The sequence below is a fragment of the Protopterus annectens genome, chromosome 10.part0 (assembly GCF_019279795.1).
Source record: "Protopterus annectens isolate FY-2018-M chromosome 10.part0, PAN1.0, whole genome shotgun sequence".
Lineage (NCBI taxonomy): Eukaryota > Metazoa > Chordata > Ceratodontiformes > Protopteridae > Protopterus > Protopterus annectens.
The window spans coordinates 1,022,820,790-1,022,841,169 of NC_056744.1; the positions used below are offsets into that span (position 1 = coordinate 1,022,820,790).

The 20,380-nt window shown below is 38.1% G+C and overlaps 1 protein-coding gene across 2 annotated transcripts in view; it reads left to right on the forward strand.

The window, feature by feature from the left end:
• LOC122813461 (E3 ubiquitin-protein ligase HECTD3-like) overlaps window positions 1-20,380 on the forward strand; it is an 833,769-nt gene that overhangs the window by 734,654 nt on the left and 78,735 nt on the right. Inside the window, exons 18-20 of one of the 2 annotated variants that reach the window (XM_044085783.1) lie at window positions 5,567-5,641; window positions 15,886-15,967; window positions 17,344-17,355. In XM_044085783.1, the coding sequence (XP_043941718.1) occupies window positions 5,567-5,641; window positions 15,886-15,967; window positions 17,344-17,355 (169 nt within the window). The remainder of the gene's footprint in view (window positions 1-5,566; window positions 5,642-15,885; window positions 15,968-17,343; window positions 17,356-20,380) is intronic. The other variant, XM_044085784.1, reaches the window with a different exon arrangement.

The following is a 20,380-nucleotide window of genomic DNA, read 5'->3' on the forward strand; positions in this document are numbered from 1 at the left end:
GCTATATTTTAGTATAAACAAACATTCTTTATACAGAAATTTTTTTCTTTATATCAGAATTAAATCTGCTTACAGGTATATGCTCTAAAATAGTACCCTGCAAACCATCTGGATTTCTATTGTGATGCTCCTTAAGTGCATGGCAAGAGGGCTCTCAAGCTTACCATGTTTGATGTCCCTAATGTGTTCTTGAACCCTAAGCTTGAAAGCCCTCTTGCTCTCACCTATATAAAACGTGCCACAAGGGCATTTCAGTGCATAAATAACACCTCTGTGTTACAAGAAAAAAGTCCATTGGTATTAAAACATATTCCATTAATATATGCAAATGTCGTAATAATATACCTAAATAACATAATACATTTTTCACAAGGAAAAGTACCTAGTACACTAGAAATTGTATATACTGTTGTACATTTAGGTAAAGAAAATGTAGCATGTACTGAGAAATCCTTAAGGCTGCTGCTCCAACCCAACAATTATAGTTACTTTGATGTGACACTTTGCCTGATTTTGATAAAAGATAATACATCTCAACTTCTAAGTACAAGAATCAAGGACAAAGTCAAAAAATAATAAGGGACAAAGAACCATAATCAGAGGCAAATTTCTCTTATGTATTTAAAAAGTTGTCAGAATAACAGTTTGTTTTTTTCCATTGATATGCATTTTTGGAAGGATATGAAATATAAAACTCCATTCTTAGTCATTATTTAGTGACTATAATCCACAACGATTAGCCAGCAACCACAGTTTTTTATGAGGAACAGACTAAAAACATATACAAAATCACAAGGATTCTGTGAAATCTGGGGAAAATAAGGAAGAGTTGAAAGCTTTGTTTCAGTTAAATAGCCAAAAGTATTACAATTTATTTCACACAAATGCACATCAGTACTATAAAGCTAGATGATTACCTGAGCAAACAACCAGAAGGTAAACTATTTTCTTAAACCTTATCTGACAGAAAAAATTGTAACTCTCAAACACTTGGTGCAAGAATCAGAAACAAAAGCCCAAATCACAAACTGACTTTAAGTATGGCTCTCATATATTTAGAAGGTTGCTGGAATAAATTTGCATGAATGTGCATTTTCTGAAGGATATGAAGTCTGAAAATTCATATGTCTGTCAGTGACTGCAATCCTCAATGATTTACTTAAAAAAAAAAAAAAAAAAAAAAAACAGATTTTATGAGGCACAAACCACAAACATGGGGCAAAGTCTGATATGTTCTGCAAAATCTGGGACAGTTTCAACTTTGCTTCACAGAAAGATGTTGACAGGGTAAGCCTACTGAATAAATTGTCCCTTTTCAGGGTGTGACCCAGGGGCACTGTCTGGTTAAGTGATTTTCTTAGAGGTACACAGTAGGCAAATGAAGATGGAAGGAATTAAACCTTGTGGCCTGGCCATAGAAATAAATTCATTAACAGTTTAGTGCTTTAAGTTCTCTGCTCTAGATACCTTCCAGGGATTTCATACAAATGCACAATAGTCTCATAAACCCAGATTTAAAAAAAATATATAATAATAAATTAATTATAATTAATTATAATTATAATAAGTTTAAAATAAGCAAACATGGAAAGCAGTAAGATATTATCATCCAGAGCCAGCCTCACCCCCATTTAGCATCTGTATGCCTCGAATTGCTATAAAACCACATTTTTATGAGGCACAAACCAAACAATATAAGGGAAACTCAGGGATGCTCTGTGATATTAGGGACAGTTTCAATGTTTTTTCACACAGTCACCAGTGAATAAATATTCCAACATATTTCAAGCAAATACGTACAACAGAGGCAAAGCTAACTATGTCTCCTGCAGTTTACTATGACAATGTTGAATTGGATTCGGTGAAATGATGGTATCTTCGACCCACGTCTGCGAAAGTGACAATGTCAAATTCTGACATTGTCGAAGTATGTCTCAAATCTGTCCTCAGAACAGGCTTTAACATGGGTCAAGATAGGGGCAAGATTTGTACTTCGACAATGTCGAGTTTGACATTGTCACCGTTCGACCTCCAGACTTCGTCAAAGTGGATTCGACCAAATCAACTTCAACATTATGATAGTACACCTCTTCTGCCATGGGCTTGCTAAGCACTTCAGTTTTTCAGTTTAAAAAATGTTCTTACTTTTAAATTGTACCAAACTGCTTGCTACAGTATAGCAAACAGCTGATACAGTTTATGCCACATATGAAGCACTAATGCACTCCATTTGTAAAAAATATATATTTTCTTTTTAAACTGTACAAGACTGCTTGATACATTGCATGCAGATGATACAGTTTATGCCAAACATGAACAGGAAAGCACTTCATTTTTGCAGTGAACATAAGTACAAGACAAAAACTGAACCTTTGCAAAGTAACTGCAATGCACTGAAGACAGACTAGCATCTGCTGACCATGCACCCAAGTACTTTTTGCCCAGAGTGACTTCCCCCTTCCCTAGATACATTAGTGGTGCACTAATCCTGTGAAGACAGATTTTAAAATAGTGACACTACAAGAGGGTGAGTTGCTTTCATCCACAGCCAACACCCTCTCTCCATCTGGTGGTTGCAATCCTTGGTAATTTGACAGAAAAACAAAAATGTTATGAGATATACACAAATCTGAACATGAGAATATCACAGGAAGTCTGCAAAATCAAAATTTCAGTTTTTTTTCATTACTTATAGATAGTAACGTGAACAAAGTCAGACTGCAGTCCCCCCACCAGGACTGTAGTTCTGCAGTTATCAATGTCATTACAACTTGTTGCCTTCCAAAATAAAAAAAAATACTTATTTCACATTGTAATGGCCATTTACAGCTATTTGTCCATCTGCAGCTCTCCACTACATTATTTAACATTGCCTATTGCTTTCCAATGAATCATGGGAGGCCAAAGAAAGTTTCAGCGCTATGCAGATTTTCCCAGGGCTTTTTATGTATTTATTTATTTATTTTAGTTTTAAGTAATCTTAAAACTAAATAAATAAATAAAAATAAAGTAGTGGTGCCAACCCATGCTGCACATGCCCAGTTGGTAGGCAGTGTGAGTATGTAGGAAATACTCAAAGTGTCTATCATTTAACTTTTTTTTTTTTTTTAAGAAAAAGTAAACAAAGCAAACAATTGTTATGTTTGGTACTTACACTAATTAAAATAAGCTTTTTTTTTTAATTAAATAATTTTGTTGGCTGACCAGGCTGGAGATGTCCACCTCAGGCAACTACCCGTTTTACCCTATTATTATCTGTCAGAGTAAATACAGTTGCCATAATAAAATATACATTCCTTACTAGCCAAATCCAGATGTGTAACTTTCACACAAAATAACAGTGGGAAGTAAGAATTCTGTTTGCCATTTTACCCTGTTCTGCTTGTTAACTTGCTTAATAGCAACTAAAATGGTGCTGAGCTACTAAGTCTGTATTACATTTTTGTCTAATGCATTCAGGTCTGTATAGTGTTAATATTTCTGAACAACCGTCTTACATTATTGTACACTACAGTGTTTCTACACAGCTCAACTAGACATACTTTCAGTGCCAGTACATCACAATGCTTGTGCAGGAGAGTTATCTGTGGCTGCATATTCTGTAACTGAGCTGCATAAATTGCTACGTAGGATTCATGAACTCATGCATTCATGTGGGTGTGAGTCTGGCATTACTGTACTCCTCAGTAAGCTGGCATCACTGTGTCATTCAGATACAATATGAGTAGTTCTGCTGCACCTCTAAGAAGAGTTTCCCCATGGTAAATGGAAGAAATTAAGATCTTCCTATATGTTCTGCACAGAGATTATAGGGGCAGGTTGGTGACTCAATATGATGGTCTGTTTAAGAAGGTGGATGCCTGGTATGATAGCTGAGGCTGAGTCTAGTGATAGGTCTGGGCTTACCTTGTTGAAATGGGATGAAGGCCCTTCTCATGCAGGCGGCTCTGACCCATTGCAGACATGAATCTCTCCACATGCTCTTATTCAGCTCCATGGTTTTAGTGATCGGTGAGTCTGTGGTGGATTGGACTGCGGACTAACAACTCAGCTATATGGAATGCCTCCTGGAGCAAATTGCTGATTCATTCAGCTGGTGAGCCACTGAATTAGGCTGCCAGGAGATGCCCAGGCCACTGACACTAGCTGCACTGGAACATCACATGATGATAGTTAGTTGTAAGTTGCCCTCTGGACTGAGCTGGCAGCTGTCCTACAGCCAGCACCCCACCCTTCACCCTGCTAGGTGCCACCACGTCCTGTTGTGATATGCCCCTTAGGTTCTGCATAGTCCAACCTTTCTACATATGCTCTGTATGTGTCCTTCCCTTGACATCCCAGTATCCTGCGTGCACAACCATCCCTGTCAGTCTGCAATGTTTTCTTCTGTAAACTCTCCTACCCAGCCCCATCTCCTTCCCTTTGCCTACATTCTGTGCCTCTAACACCTTCTGTCTGTTTATAGGAACAGGGGACTCTATCTTCCAAGCAAAAATTCTTTCCTGCTCCTTTTGCTCTTTGTCTTATGTGTTCTGCTTGTATGTTTTCCTCCATCTTCTTCTCCACCCACGTTCTTTATATCCTATAATTCCCTTTCCAACTCTGTATCTGGCTGCTTACTGAGCTTTTATTCAACAGTCATGTTTGGAACTTTGTTGCATACTGAGCTATATAACAGTACTGTAAGCAAGATTTCTTGCAGTTTTGCTGTGATGAGTATTTTCAGTGCCACAAACAGGTTATGTACCACCACCCTTGAATACACAGCTTCCTCCTTCTGTCAGAAGTGCCCATTACTCTGCTCGAATGAGTAATGCAAGAGATATCCAGATTGGTACTGTAAAGCAAATACTTCACTGCACAGTATTTCCCAAGTGAGCAGTAAAGGCTGGTCAACAGCACAACCCTAACCTCTGTTTAAATGCCAGGACTGAATGAGGTTATTAGCGTTAAATGTGTTTTAAACATACATTCCTTGAAAGTATAATAGTATATGTTTGGTCAATTTTGATGTTTAGGTCACTTGTTTTATTTCATTTGTTATTGTTTTTTAGTTTTCATACACTAGTTTTATGTTTGATGTCAACTGTGCTGTGGTGATGTTTGATTGGTGGTGAACAATCATGCGATTGGGAAAGTTTAAAATTGCTGCTATATTAAGAATGGGTATTCTCTAAAGAAGTCACATGGTATTGTGATGAAAGCACTAAGCATTTTATATTTTTATTAGTATTTTATATTAAAGTACTGTTCAACCATTTTACATGGAAGTGGATTTGTGCATGGTTAGCAACACAACCTTCCAAAGTTGCACATCCCTAATTAGTTTTGCTGTGTTGTTATATGCAGCCTTCCTCTGCTCATCACCCAGTGAAGGAACAGCAGCATTGCAGCCAAGAGTTTACCAAGCCTGGTGAAAGGAAGGTAGAAGGATAATAAAAACATAAATTTAAAAACAGACCGCAAGAGGGATGGGAGGAACAAGAAAGGAACAGAGACAAAAAAGAATGTGAAATATGGTACATTTATAACAAAGTAATGTAATGCTTGTACTTTTTTGCTTCAGTTGAATATGCAGGTGTTGAGCCAAATGAAAAAAGAGTGAAATACCTCTGGGAGGCTTTGACGAACTTTACCAATGGTAAGCAGAATCTTTATGCTTTCAGGCTTTTACCTTGCTATGCTTAACTTATAATAACAAATTCAATGTAATAAATGTGAGAACTGTCATATGTGCAGACAGAATTAAAATATCACTAAGAAGATATAACTCTTTATTTCAGTATAGTCAGAGTATTTGTAAAATTAATTATCAAATAGTACCATCTTGAGTACATACTGTTAACATATGTCCACTGAAAATGCTGCGCTCTACCTTTTTGTATAATGCCTTAATCATGCTCTAATAATTTTAGTAAATCATATGACAACAAAATAAATCCTGGTACTAAACATCAGTGTATGTACAAAAATGTATATGCCCCACTGCTACGTGATTTGTATGACAGAAATATCTTGCCAGTAAACATTTCATGTGTGTCCCAGTCTTCCAGTATTATGTATGACATAAGAGAGTGGGACAGACAGATAGCAGCAGTAAGACATATACATCTCCTACAACATAATGGTGCTTACAGTTTTATAAGAGGTGTGTGGAAACATTATTTCATAAAAGTGTTTCTGATCATCATTATAAATATAGGCATAGATGTGAGTCAGCTACTGCTGTACCCTGAGTACAGCAGAACGTATTGTCAATTACAAATAAGTTATGTGTTTCTGTTTTCAGTTATTGCACTTGTCAAAAAAAAAAGAGGGCACCATGGATACTATAAAAGAACATTTTAGCAAGAATGAAACTGGTCTATAATTTTATATAAACAATGAGGATAAGTTAATTTCCGTAAACAGAAATACGAACATTATGATCCATGAGGGTAGACCGCTGTCACATTTATACATAGTTATAGGAAAAATTGCTATAATGTACAGATGTAAACACATATGATTCATGTTCACATTGTTGTATGTCACACCAGATTGCAATAACAGCAATGTGTACATGCCATCTAGGATGCAAACAAGTAGTTTAAGAATAGATGCAAAAGTTTTTACACTTTATAAAATAAATATGAACATTAAGATGTAGACAGATTTATGTTGCAGCATTATTTAAATATTAGGTTATACTTGAGATTTTTGACATATCTGGAGAGTTCCCATGCATTTCAGTGGGGCATTAGCAGCAGCAGCAGTAAGGAATACAGGTCTTCCGGAAGGTGCATGCAGTTTTAGTCAGATGTGAAAAGGTGGTAGAAAATAATGGTGTCCTGAGGTAGAATTCTGCTTCACCAAATGTATTAAGTGTGGGATAACAGCTATTATACCATGACCCCCCATTAATATTCCAAAACGTGCACGCTGATTGGCCAGCGTGCACGTTGTAAATCGACTTATACTAATGGAAAAAGGTCCGGTCGCCCGGACTTTTTCCATTAGTATCAGTCTCTTTTAAAACACTGTCTCGCTATGTTAAAAGAGTTTAACATAGAGACACAGGTTTAAAAAAAGCAACGGAGATCTCCGTTGCTTTTTTTAAATCTGTCTCGCTATGTTAAACTCCTTTAACATAGCGACACAGTGTGTAAAAAGCAACGGAGATCTTGCTTTCTCCGTTGCTTATTTTAAAGCTGTCTCGCTATGTTAAACCCATTTAACATAGCGAGACAGGTTTAAAAAAAAAAAAAAAGCAACGGAGAACGCAAGATCTCCGTTGCTTTTTACTGTTTTGCTATGTTAAATGGGTTTAACATAGCGAGACAGCTTTAAAATAAGCAACGGACATCTCCGTTGCTTATTTTAAAGCTGTCTCACTATGTTAAACCCATTTAACATAGCGAAACAGTAAAAAGCAATGGAGATCTTGCTTTCTCCATTGCTTTTGGCCACAGCTCTGATGTACTGCGTAGGCATGCGCAGTACATCAGAACTGCCACGGATACCAGACAGCTGCGGAAGGGCAGCAAAGAGGCATTATACAATGCCATTATTTAAGAAAAGTAATTATTTATTTTCTTAGTATAATAGCAATAACCCACCCCTGGGTGTGGGTAATGCGGGATTTACCCACGGTTGTCTTTGTTTGGGCCCTCGGGCTTTGCCCTCGGGACCAAACCACGCCAACCATGGGTAAATCCCGCATTACCCACACCCAGGCGTGGGTTATTGCTATACTGACTACCATATTAGTAGGAACTGCCAGTAAACTTCATCTAAAACCCAGCTTTTTATCACCTGAATTATGAGGAGGGGGCAGGAATCACTTTTGTGATACAAAAGCTATTGGCCTGATAAGGTACATATTTTATTATTTTATTTATTTTATTTGCATTTGTTTACTGCCAAAGTCTGAATGGACAACAAAGTACTCCCCTTTCAGTGGAGGCCTGGGGAGAAAAGATCCAGTCACAACAGTTAAAATTTATTGTAAACAGTCACACCAACAATTTTACACAAGAGTTACAAATGATAGATGTGTTCCAGAAAAAAAGCACCGAGGGGAAATTATTTTAAGTAAAGAAGAAAATAGTGTGTTGGTAGGGTAGGAAAGAAAAGAAAAGAAAAATGCATAAATTCATCAATGTGGTAATGAAGGTGGAAACGATCTATGTTTAGAAATGAGTGTCAGCTGTATAAAACTGGAGGTGGTAAAACAATAACAGGAGTTCTTAGTGATACATAGATAGAACAGAAAAGGGTGAGCTGCAATGAAATTATCTTTAGGAAGTTTAGGTTCAATAGGAAATGGAGAAAAGAAGACACTGAAAGTGTTAATATTTAGGGAACGTTGAGGATGTAAGATTTATGTGGCTGATGGAATAGTAGGTTAAGGAATAGGTAGGAAGGGTACAGGTGACTACGAATAAGGACTTTATGTAGTATTAGGGTATGTTTGTGGTTTGTGATATCTGTAGGATGCTAACATGAGAAAGAAAAAAAGAGATGTAATTTATCCACAGGAAGAGGAATAGAAGCATTTCCATGTGTATTTGATATGGAGCTGTAGTTGTGTTTTGAACATTTTTGCTTCTTCCAACTGTTGCAGGAGTAGAGTTATGGAATGCTAAAGCTTGGACACAACATTAGAATACAGAGCATTGTATTGTAGGGATTGCAGATGTAAAAAAAAAAAGACGTGTCTTTGGAGTCCAGTTGTCTGTTGGGGGTAGCCTTGGAGAATGTTTCTTAGAGAAGGACATTTATCAGGTGATATAGCAAGCTGTTAGCAAATGTTAATTGTTTGAAAGTTGTGTGTTGTGGAGGTTCTAACCAGTTAAGTTGTTTAAGAGCTATGCAGTGATGTGATCTATGTGATGTACTGATGGCAAATGTTGCATCTCATTTCATATCATCTTCATCAGAGCTCCTTACTGCTTCATTTAATTCTTCTATCCAGTAAGCATCTTTGTTATGTTCAACAGTGTCCCATAAATACTTCTCCAAAATGTACTTTTTTCCCTTTTTTGGTGGTGTTTCTATTCATTCTGCTTTACTTCTTAATGCACTATAAGACCTTTTTGGGTTATCATTCAACTGCTTATTTTGTACTTTGTCTTTATATTTATCTTCATACCTTCTAAGTTTTTTTGCTTTTACTTATATTTTTAGTTTATTATTGGAAACAGTGCATGATAAATCCTGATCTGTCTTTATACTGTATGTTGATTTTAACACATCTAGCATTCTAAGGATATTTGATTATCTCTTCCCTTTTCTGCATTCTTCCAATGGTGATATTTCTTGTCTTAGTTGCTTTATAGTTTCTCTCTTCAGTGTTACCATGGTAACATTCTTTCCCTTGTTACTTTACTTTTTTGTGAGAACACTTTATATGTTACTAGTTTAGCTGCATATTAGTCTTATTCTATTTATTTCTCTTATAGCACATGAATTTATGCAGTAACCCTGTTGGAGGAATGTTTTCATGTCCTGAGTATCCTGAACTGCCTTTTTTTCCAGTCCTGGCATCAGTGCGTACACCAGGATTGGGCACTTTTGTATCCTGGGATCAGAGCACCCAGCTATTTTTTTTTTAACTTACCTATCTCAATGATATGTGCTATATAAGATATAGTCTATATATCAGTGTTGTCTTGCTGATATTTTATGAAAACAGGGTCCACCACATGAAAGTACTCAGCAAGAACTGACGATTAATTCAGTTCCAGCAATACTGCTCTCCATTTCTTGCTGATTTTATCTCTCCATTTGGACCCCCTTTTCTTCTTTCTATTCAGAGTCTACCCATGGATAACTTTGTTTTATTGCTTGGGAAATTATGCCATCCATGTGTGAATCCTACATTACCACACCAGTTGTAAATTATTGCTAAATTACATATGATACTGGCATGTGAATGACCATGTAAGCTAGAGACTGTGATTAAGGGACTCGGGTACATTTACAGATGGAAATTTCTCCTCTAATTTAGTGATGTTGCCATTTCCCTTTGCATCTTATTTGTTCAACCCACCTCTGTGTACAATGCCACTTTATGTATGTTCCTTCCAAAATATAATGTTCAAAAAGAGATTCCTTGCTAAGTTGATAGATGGGCTTGCAAGCTGAGAAGTGGCCCATGGATTACATTCTTAGACATGAAAGATTTGGGACTCTCTATATGAAATGAACATACAGGATAGCTAACATGTGCAAATACAATTACACTTAACAACTGGATAAATGGCAGTGTTAAAAGTAATAGGTTCATCACTAAACACCTCTCACCTCTTGAAATAAGAATGCAGTTTTCATAAAACATTGTTAGTCCTTTCCTGCAGCTAAAAAATAATTAAATAATTACAGTTATTTGTAAAATTACTGTGGTCAACCTTCTTGAAGCCACTGAACTAGATTTTAGTACTAATCTAAGAACCTATTAATAATTCCCTTTCCCTCTTACGTTCTTAAATTTGAAGGATGTACTCTTCAGTGGGAATTAGACTTTGATAAGCCTGTCTGATTAAATAAACAAGTAAATGTCATAGTTACTCTTTTTACTCTAAATGCATATTGCCTATATAACATACATGGTCCAGCCAGGCTGGTAACGCTTTATTAGGTAATGAGCAAATATTTTACTGTATGGTTCCTGTTTCCTATATGAGTCCATTAAATTCATCACTGAAAAAGCTTCAGAATCTACTTATTTGTCTTTAGATGCCATCCTTGACTTTTGCAGCCACATGCACTCTGATTTTTTTTTTTAAGTAATAACTAGCCTTGGTCATATCCAGCTTTGATAACAAAGCATTTCTTTACACTCAAATGACCCAGTTTTCCTGATGTGAGCACCCCTCATCACTCTACTGGTGGAGGTCCTTCTTTCTGGAGGGGGATGCCTTTCAACAACTCACACTTTTACCTGGGTAATGGTTGGCAAGACCTAGCAAATGGGGACAGTCATCCATTGCTGGATCACATTTTTTTCTGATGCATATAACTGTATCCATGACAACTGATGTGTGCCTAAATGAAGTAACAGGCTGATTTTCATTCTCGCTCATATGTATACTACAATACATACATGTTAAGAGCTACTGCATCTTGGCAGAGTCATGCACTTCTCCCTGGCCTATATGCAGATGCTAAGCATCTATCATTTGATGGTTATCAGCATTATAGTGAACTAGGCTGAGTTTTGCATCAGGAGAGGACATTTGGTACAGGCTGCTCACCCTCCCCTCCTTCCCCGACTGGGTCTAAATGTGCCCAGGTTGCAACAAAGTCTAGGTCATCAGAACCACAGTCCGAGACTTATCACTTTGCCACATGGAGTCAGACTCATACACATTTATTTGTCTGTTTGTTTTCTTTTTGTTTACTGGGACAGTTTGACTGGGTTTTACAAAAAAATAAATAAAAACTTTTTAGCAGGGACCCAAGGAGAAAAGTTCCAACATCAAATAAAACAATAATATATAACAGAGTGCAACACTAGTTTAACAACTGCACAGGATTTGTGAGTACATATTATAAATACACAGAGACTTTGGAGTTTCAAAGAATTATAAAAAATATATATATAAATTAGAAACATTACACTAACATTACACAAGTCTACATCTTTGCAGTACTAAGGAAATACTGACCTGACATTTCTGTTGATCTCCCTATATATTTCCACAAAAAGTGTATAATGATCTTGCACTTCAAATAGCCTAATTCCTTTGCACTTCAACAGGTTTTTGTAGCAATTATTACAGCACACCAAAGAGCCATCAGCACTAGTCGTTCTTCATGGAAATAGCTCCAATACTTAGTAGTTATGACCACCCCACCTGGCATGATTAAAGGGCAGTTCCCTGTGCTTTCTCCTAGTAACCTTGTGGACTTGGGCATTCTGAGGCAGTGTAGCAACTGCCTCATATACACAGACATCCCTCTCCTCTTACCTCCCAACACTCAGACTTGTGAGAGATGCACTTATATCACCAAATTGGAAGCTATGCACTCTCCAGCCAAGGCTGGACTAGCTGGTCAAGAGGAGAAGTTCAACACCTGTACCACACTACATGGAACACATAGCCCTCCAGAACACCGACTATCATAGCTCTCACATAAAAACACAAACCACACACCCACCTTCGTGGAGGCACTCAATAGAAATTTGCCCAAACAGCAGAGACCTCCAAGATAGAAACGCACTCGACCATCACAACACAGCACAAACCACAGGACACATAGTTCACCTCCACAGTGTGCCCCTCAACCTAAGCCTCTAAGGATAAACACCTTGCCCAGTACACTAATCATAGGTGACTCAATAGTGAGGCACACAGATGTCCCACTCACTAGGTTGAATAAGGAGAATGTAACTGTCAGCTGTCTATCAGATGTTAGAATCCGACACATAACACACGCACTCAGGTCACTCCATAACAAGTGCCAGTATGACTCTGTCACTGTCCATGTAGGTGTGAATGACCTGAGATGCACCTCCCTGGACTACATGAAAAAAGACATAGTGGAGCACTTGGATTATGTGGCCCAGGCAGATATGACACTAGCCCTGAGCATTATTCTACCACCACCCAGAATGATACCACAGTACAAACAAAAAATGATTGACTTCAACAATTGGCTAAGTTTCTTGTGTCATTCTAAAGGGATCCAGTATCTGTCTGCTTGGGATGACATGATTGACAGACCTCAGTGCTTTGCCAAAGATGGCCTGCATCTGTCACCCCTGGGTTTTAGGGTACTGGCTAAGGCTCTTGCCACCCCTACAGTGCCTTTGTAGGCGGTGTTCCAAAGACCAAATTAACACTGTAACAGCTATAAATAAATGCAATCTGAGGGTCATGCTGCTCAATGCTCATTCCTTTTATGCTGTGCTGATGATGTCATAAGAAGGCAGAAACATGCATGTCCACAGCTAGAGGGGTTTGGCTTTAATGGCCTGAAATTGTCAATAAATAGATGTAAAAAATGAAAGTAAAAGAAAAAGTCATGGACATTCAGAATTGCCATTTAGCTGAAACACCTGATATCCTTAAAGGTTGATTTGCATATATCCCATGAGGCCTCTGATGCAAGACGTTTAAGGTATCACACATTTTAGTCACATGAATTCTATACTGGCTTCCTAAATATTTTCCAACACTGAGCAATTCCATCCCTCTTCCCACTCCAACACACATTTTTTTTATCAAATTTCTACTCAACAACACATTTTGAGTGGGACTTCCCTACAGAAGGGCACTACAGCCCCATGTACGTATAGGTCCATCAGCCTCACTAGCCATATATGTAAAGCCATAGAATGTATCATAGCAGAATTCATTTATGCAGAAATCGGTACCTGCATGGTTGAGACCCCAATCATTTGCTATCAGTTTGGTTTTGTGAAGGGCATTTCCTATCTCCTTAACCCGTTCTTTAGCAGTCTGATGCCAAATATCCTTTTAGTTACACTCTGCAACTGTGGACATGCAAACATAGTTACCCTTCTCACTGCTTTGTTCTCAATCCTAGCCATCACTATGTTCACCTTAATAAGGACTATATCAGGGATGTTTTACCTTGTAGCCATTCTTACATTACAACTTCTCCTTCTACCATTCACATGTGAGTGGAGAAGCATGACAAAAGACTGCTTTACTATAGGGAAAGCACTCCCAGCACCTCAGAAAGGGCCCTTCCTAGGAAAGGAATGGTCAGTCAAATATCCTAAGAAAGCCTTACAGAAGCGGACCTACCTAATGCTGTATGTTACTGGAAGTAATTAGAATACTTGATCCCCCAACACCAGGGAAGTGATTTTTTGAGCTAAATGTGAGACTCGTGTTGCCTGCTAATACTTAGAACTTTTTTTGACACAAGGGGCATAGTGAATATCTTGGCTGACAATTGTATGCATGTATGTTTGTTAGCGAAGGCTAGGATGACTGAGCCAAAAATTAAACCCCTTTTCAGCAGTGCCCCAAAAAGAAAAGTTCCAACAAATGCATACACCTTGTAAAAGTAAAGCTCAATATTGATTAAAAAAATAGAAAAGTGCATTTTCTACAACACATAAGAGACAAGTAAGGAAGTATAGTCATTTCACATAAACATGGCACCATAGCACCATAGCCAGTAAAAGTCTGTTATGCACATTTGAGAAACCTGTTGGAGATTTTCTAGAACAGAATATTACGGCAGAGTTGGTATTGGCCAGTATCCAGTTTGGAAACATGAGGGCAGCATCTTTGTCTGCAGTTGTCCTCTTGGTCTGAAGTGACTGTGTCCTCCTGCATGCCTTGAAGTGGTTGTCCACTGAGTGTGAAGCAGATAAGATGAAAAGCAGGACCTCTACTTCAGAATTTATGGGTGTCTCCCTGAAAGGAGTGTATTACTTTCTGCAAAGCAGAGGGGAACAGTTACCTTAACTGGAGGACGTTCAAGTATTTTGGGGTATGTTCAATAATGGGGTAGAGAGTATAAGGACAACAGTCAGTGGCTCAGTATAGAGGTAGAGTATTGCAGGATTTATACCGGCCTGTGGTGGTGATGTAAGATTTGAATCAAGTGATGAAGCGTTGAGCTTACTGGCTAGTCTGTGCCTCCCAAGCATTTGCTCTTGAACTTTAGATACTGAGTAAAAGGATGAAAATGTGGATACAGGCAGCTGAAAGAGGTTTCTTTAAAGGGTTGTTGGACTTAGTTTCCTTGACAGAATGAAGAGCTGGACAATCCATAAGGATCTCAGAGTCACAACTCCTCCAGGTTTACAGAAGTCAGTTGATATGGTTTGGGACGTAGGTGGATGCCTCCTTGACATCTCCCATGGAAAGTACACCAGGCATGGCTCCCTGGGGAGATGTTCTGTGGAAGACCAGTGACTCCAGGAAGAGATTATATCCCTCTGTTTGCTAGCAAACACATGAAGACCCCCCTGGATCAGCTAGGGACTGCTCTTAAGGATAAGGAAGTCTGACTTGCTCTGCGCAGCCTGCTGCCACATTGACCTTTCTAGAAGAAGTGCTTTACAAAAAAGTTATGTCCCACACTACAGTGAGGTAGACGATTTTTTATATTATGTCTAATTTGTTATAATTATTTAAACCACAGATGTTTTTGCTTTATTTTTGAAGATTATATAATTATTGTTCTTAAAATGTTTTGTAATAATTCAGAGCTTTTCTCCCTGGTCCAATGCTGAAAATGGGCTTCTACCAAGTCAGACTTTCCCAGTAATCAAATGTCAATAAATAAATCAACTTTTTGGAAATACTGACATTGTAACAGTGTTAAGTAATTGAAGAAGATAAGTGATAGCAAACTCTGGAAATGGTTTGAATTCTTTTGGACAGTAAAGGAGTTTAAAGAAAATAATATGAAGGTTAGAACAAGGACCAAACTGCCTGACTTGCCTGTCTGTTGTCAAAATCTGTTAGTACTATAATGGTGTATGAAGCACTCAATGTTTCATACCAGCACTCCATGTTGCTACCTTTAGTCTAAGTTCTGATATCACAAAATAATCCCCTCTGTGTTTTTGGCAGCACCACTCTCACATTAGGATACAAAGAAATAAAAACAGACAGAGGACCTCATCTTTTTTCTGTTTAAAGTATTCTAGAAGGAGCATGAACGTTGCTTATTTAAATCTTAATTCATGCTATTTGTTTGTCAGCTACTGATGAAGATTGATTTCTATGTGTTCAACCCTTCTGTCTCGGTATTGTAATGTAAAGTACTCTAATTTACGTCTGACCCTCACATTTTATGATGTGGTGCCTCTTGGATAGATGTGTAAGATGTTTGACTAGTCTGTGGACTATGACTTAGTACTTATTTACTTGCTAACTGAAAACTCACCCAATTTTGTTTTTCTTTCAGAGGATCGCAGTCGTTTCTTGAGGTTTGTCACTGGCAGAAGTCGACTTCCTTCTAGCATTGTCATCTGCCACGGAAGATCAGAGTAAGTCAAGTAACTTTTTCTGTCATTATATTTTATTTTATTGTTGTAGTTTCCAAAATTTGTGTAAGCTAGTTCTAATATATTTCAACAGAATCATTCCTACAATATAACAGCTAGAACCAATATTTCCATAGAACCATACCTTTCAAACTTATAGTTGGTGCCCAGACTCAGGGAAACCTGTATGGACGTGAGGCATGTACACTTGGATAACCTAAGCTGTTGTTATAACAGAGCCAATGTTATATTAAATATTACAGGTTGCTTTCTGCATGAAATCAACAAATCATACTACTGGTAATAGGAGATTTTAATGGGGTCTCCATTTTTTCCCATATACCAAAAACCCACTGATAGGTTGACTTGGCATTTGCCCAGTGTTCTATATCTGTGTGTCTTTGTGAACATGAACATTTTTGTATCCCATGATGGACTGGTACTCTGTCCAAGATAGGTTCTCTGCCTTACTTCTGCTGCTTTTAGCTTAGGTTTTCACTTCCTTACAACCTGCATAAAATAAAGCAGCTATTGGAAAATGAATTATTACTGATGTAGCTTTGGTAAACTACTCCGTACAATACATATTTTATGTTTTTATTTAACCTTTGTTTACCAGGAAAGCCCAACTTGGAACAAAGCCAATTTTCAGCAGAGCCCCGGGGAGAAATGCTCCAGATGCATGTCTTTGTAATGTAGGCAGAAACCAGAGAACCCACAGGAAACCCACATGAACACAGGGAGGACATGCAAACTCCGCACAGAAGGCACCCCAGCTGAGAATCAAACCGGAGAACCTCTTGCTGTAAGGCAACAATGCTGTTGTTGAAACAGCATATGTTTTAAATGGTTTAATGGAGGACACCTGAAATGAGTCTAAGGGAAATTATCCTTATCAAATTATTAATGTGTGTGCAACTAATCTGTATATATTTAAATGTTGCTCTATAGAACAGGTTAGGTTAAATCCTCTAAGCATAAGAATAGTATACATAGATAGCTCACTGCAAAGTAAGTTGGATCTTCATCTTTGTACACTGTGATATTCAACATTACAGAACAAGATAATATTCAGCATTTAGCTCAAAATATTAAATGATATCTTACCACTGTAACCTGTTCTTCCTGGTAGAGGTACTTTTTTTCCACTTTCTTATACTATAATGCTTATTCGTGAAGTGCATTTTCATTTGATGTTTGATTAACAACAGACTTTAGTTCTCCAAAAAAGGTACATGGTGTCAAGTTAGACCTCCTAAGCAGTAAACAAATGAACAAATAAACAGTTGACTAAGCAGATAGCAACTGACTTAACTGACTATATTTATGCCCAGAGTCCTGTTACTGTTTCCAATACTGTTTTATTTCATCTCTTTCAGGTATGATACTCGGTGAGTGCACATTGTCCTAATACGAACACATCAAGAAAAGTGAACATGTATTGACCCAAGTAAAAAATATACATTTTATTAAATATTTAATTTAACAGTGCACTCTACTTCTTTGTGAGAAATCGTTTATGAGTGTAAAGTTATTTTAGAATGTTATTTTTAGGCTGTCCACACAACCTATAATAGAAACTATGTTTTGTCATTGTTCTTAGTTAACATAAGACAGGGTGGGATTGATAGGCACATATTGTATGGCACAGCAGTAATTAATGGCCATGACAAGGCTGCAGGGATACAAATACAATGTGCAATGCACGTCTTGTTATTAATAAGCTGCCCAGCTAAGAAAACTGCATCCTTTGCAGAGCCCATCTATGAATCCTAGCCAAAGTGTCACATTAAAAATGAAGGCGTCAGCAAGCAATATGTTTGAGTTATGTTTTTATTACATAGGGTCACCATTATGAAAGACAGATAGATGGCAAAAATCTTGATGTATAATAAAGTATACTTTATGACTTCAAATAGGTTGCTTGAGTTAAAATGTCGTGTTGTATACAATCTGATTGTAATGCCTTAGTTAATACACTGTGAAGCAACAGTACATAGCTGACCAAAGTCTGTGTGTTTTTCAGAGTAAGATACAGTGGCACAGTCTGTGTTATGTAGTGGCACACCCCTGTAAAATGCAGAGAAAGGGCCAGCATCTGATTCAGAAAGAAGTGAGCACTGTTACTTCAGATGTGATTTTTTTAACCTGTACCAAGGAGTTTGTTGTGCAATAGAAATGAGTAACAGTGCATCTGCACTAGACAACTGTACACTATGACTGTCTAAGAAAACTATGGTACAACAAGGTTTGATAGGTGCCTTAACAGTGAGTCATGTGCATTCATATGTAAGCATAGCTTATAGTTCCAGCAGTGGTACAGTGTTAGCATTCTGTACATGATTCACCCCTCCAACACATATAGGCAAATACATACAATTACACACACATAAACACACACACACACACGCACGCACGCACGCACGCACGTGCACACACACACACACACACACACACACACACACACACACACACACTCACCAGACATTTCTGCACACAAAGTTAAATTAGGATACCATCATATCATCTATATAAAGCAGCTGCTACTGTGATAACACCTTAGTTGCATAAGTATGCCAGCATAATGCATGGATGACAGCAGCAGGAATGACATGTAGAACTCCATATTTTTGTAACAGCAGTAATGGATTATAAAGCTCAAATGAAATGTAAAGGAGCAGCTAGCATGCAGAAAGTAGTGATCAGGATGCAGTTCAGTAAGTTTTTCAGTTATTCTAAGCATTCCTGCTTATTAGCCGGGTTGCAGTAGTTCACTACATGCTGCCATCCTGTCTGTGTTAACAACATGCATCTGTGCACCCCTCTGTTATGCTAAATGGGCACACACCATCTAGGTAGATGTACCATCTAGGACTAAGGTGCATGTTGCTACAAAACACTGACCTCCCCTCCCATTGCACATAATGTGGTACCATGGAGAGTACAGTGTACCACTGTAAAGCAAATTGTAACTGCTGCTGTGTTGTATGTCCTGTAGTGTGGTAATGCTGGCTCCCCCAAGCCTTATGTCACAATGCACCGTAAAGATCAGGGTTGCTGTACTCTGCAGAATAACTGTTGAAACTGAAGAGCTGGACATTTCTCTAAGGTTTACTGAGTTGTTATCCCATATGATTCATAATGTAGTGTATTCAGGTCCTGTGGTGTGCTAAGGCTGATCTCCCCAAACCTTGAATGTCATTGCACTGTAGAGGACACAGGGCTGCAGTACTCTACACATTAACTGTAAAAACATTTTTCTAAGGCTTACTGTGTTGTTATATCATATGATTTATAATGTGATGTAATCCTTGGCCTGTGGTGTGTTAAGATAGAACTCCCCAAACCTTGTATGTCATTCTTCTGTAGAGTACACAGGCCTGCTATACTCTGTACATTAACTGTAAGAACTGAAGAGCCAGACACTTCCCTAAGGCTTATTGTGCTATCGCCTCCTAGGATTCATAATGCTGCTGTTATATATGTGTCCTATAGTAAGTTAAGGCTGGTTACCCTGACCTTGTGTGCTACTGCATTGTAAAATAACTGGAGTTGCAGTACACACTAAATGGAGAGCTTGACATTCTCCTTAATGTGTTCTTATACTCTACAATGCACAGAGCTACTGTTGTGTACAAATTAACAGTAGAAACTGAAGTGCTGGGCAGTCTCCTGAGGCATAATGAGTTGTTATACTGTAAGAAGCACAGCGCTGTTGTGCTGATTCCAGTAGATGCATACCTGGATGTTCTCTTGAATATTTAGTGTGGAACTGTACTGTGGCTACTGTACTGTAAAATGCATGGTGTTGCTGTAATGTGCCCCCAGGTACATATCTGATACTCTTTTTACTGTACCATAAGCTGTAGAAAATGAATGTGTCATGCACCCTAATGTATTAAGCTTGATTCTCCAATTCATTTCTCAGCTGGGATGGCGTCTGTGTTCAGCCTCTATGCTGAGCTGGTGTCTGTATTGATTTATGCCAGCTGCACCTGCTTCCACTGACATCAACAAGATCTGTTAGAAGAGAACTAGTGATCCTCCACATTTCCATAGTTGTGTGTGTGTGCATGTGTGTGTGTGTGTGTGTGTGTGTGTGTGTGTGTATGTGTGTGTGTGTGTGTGTGTGTGTGTGTGTGTGTGTGTGTGTGTGTGTGTGTGTGTGTGTGTATAAAGTGGTTTTGGGCAAGGCACTTCTGATTTTGGTATGATAGCACTGAAAGGATCTAGGCTGTGAGTGAGATGAGTAAATTCATGAAAAGCCATTGTTCATAACTCAGCTGTTCAGCTGTTCAGTGTGAAGTGTATTTGAGTGTTTCTGGTGCTGGTTATAGCCCAAGGCAGCAGTGTTTATATGTCATATCCAGCTGTGGCTAAAAACCTCACATATGTATATTATCTGAGTGTGTGTGT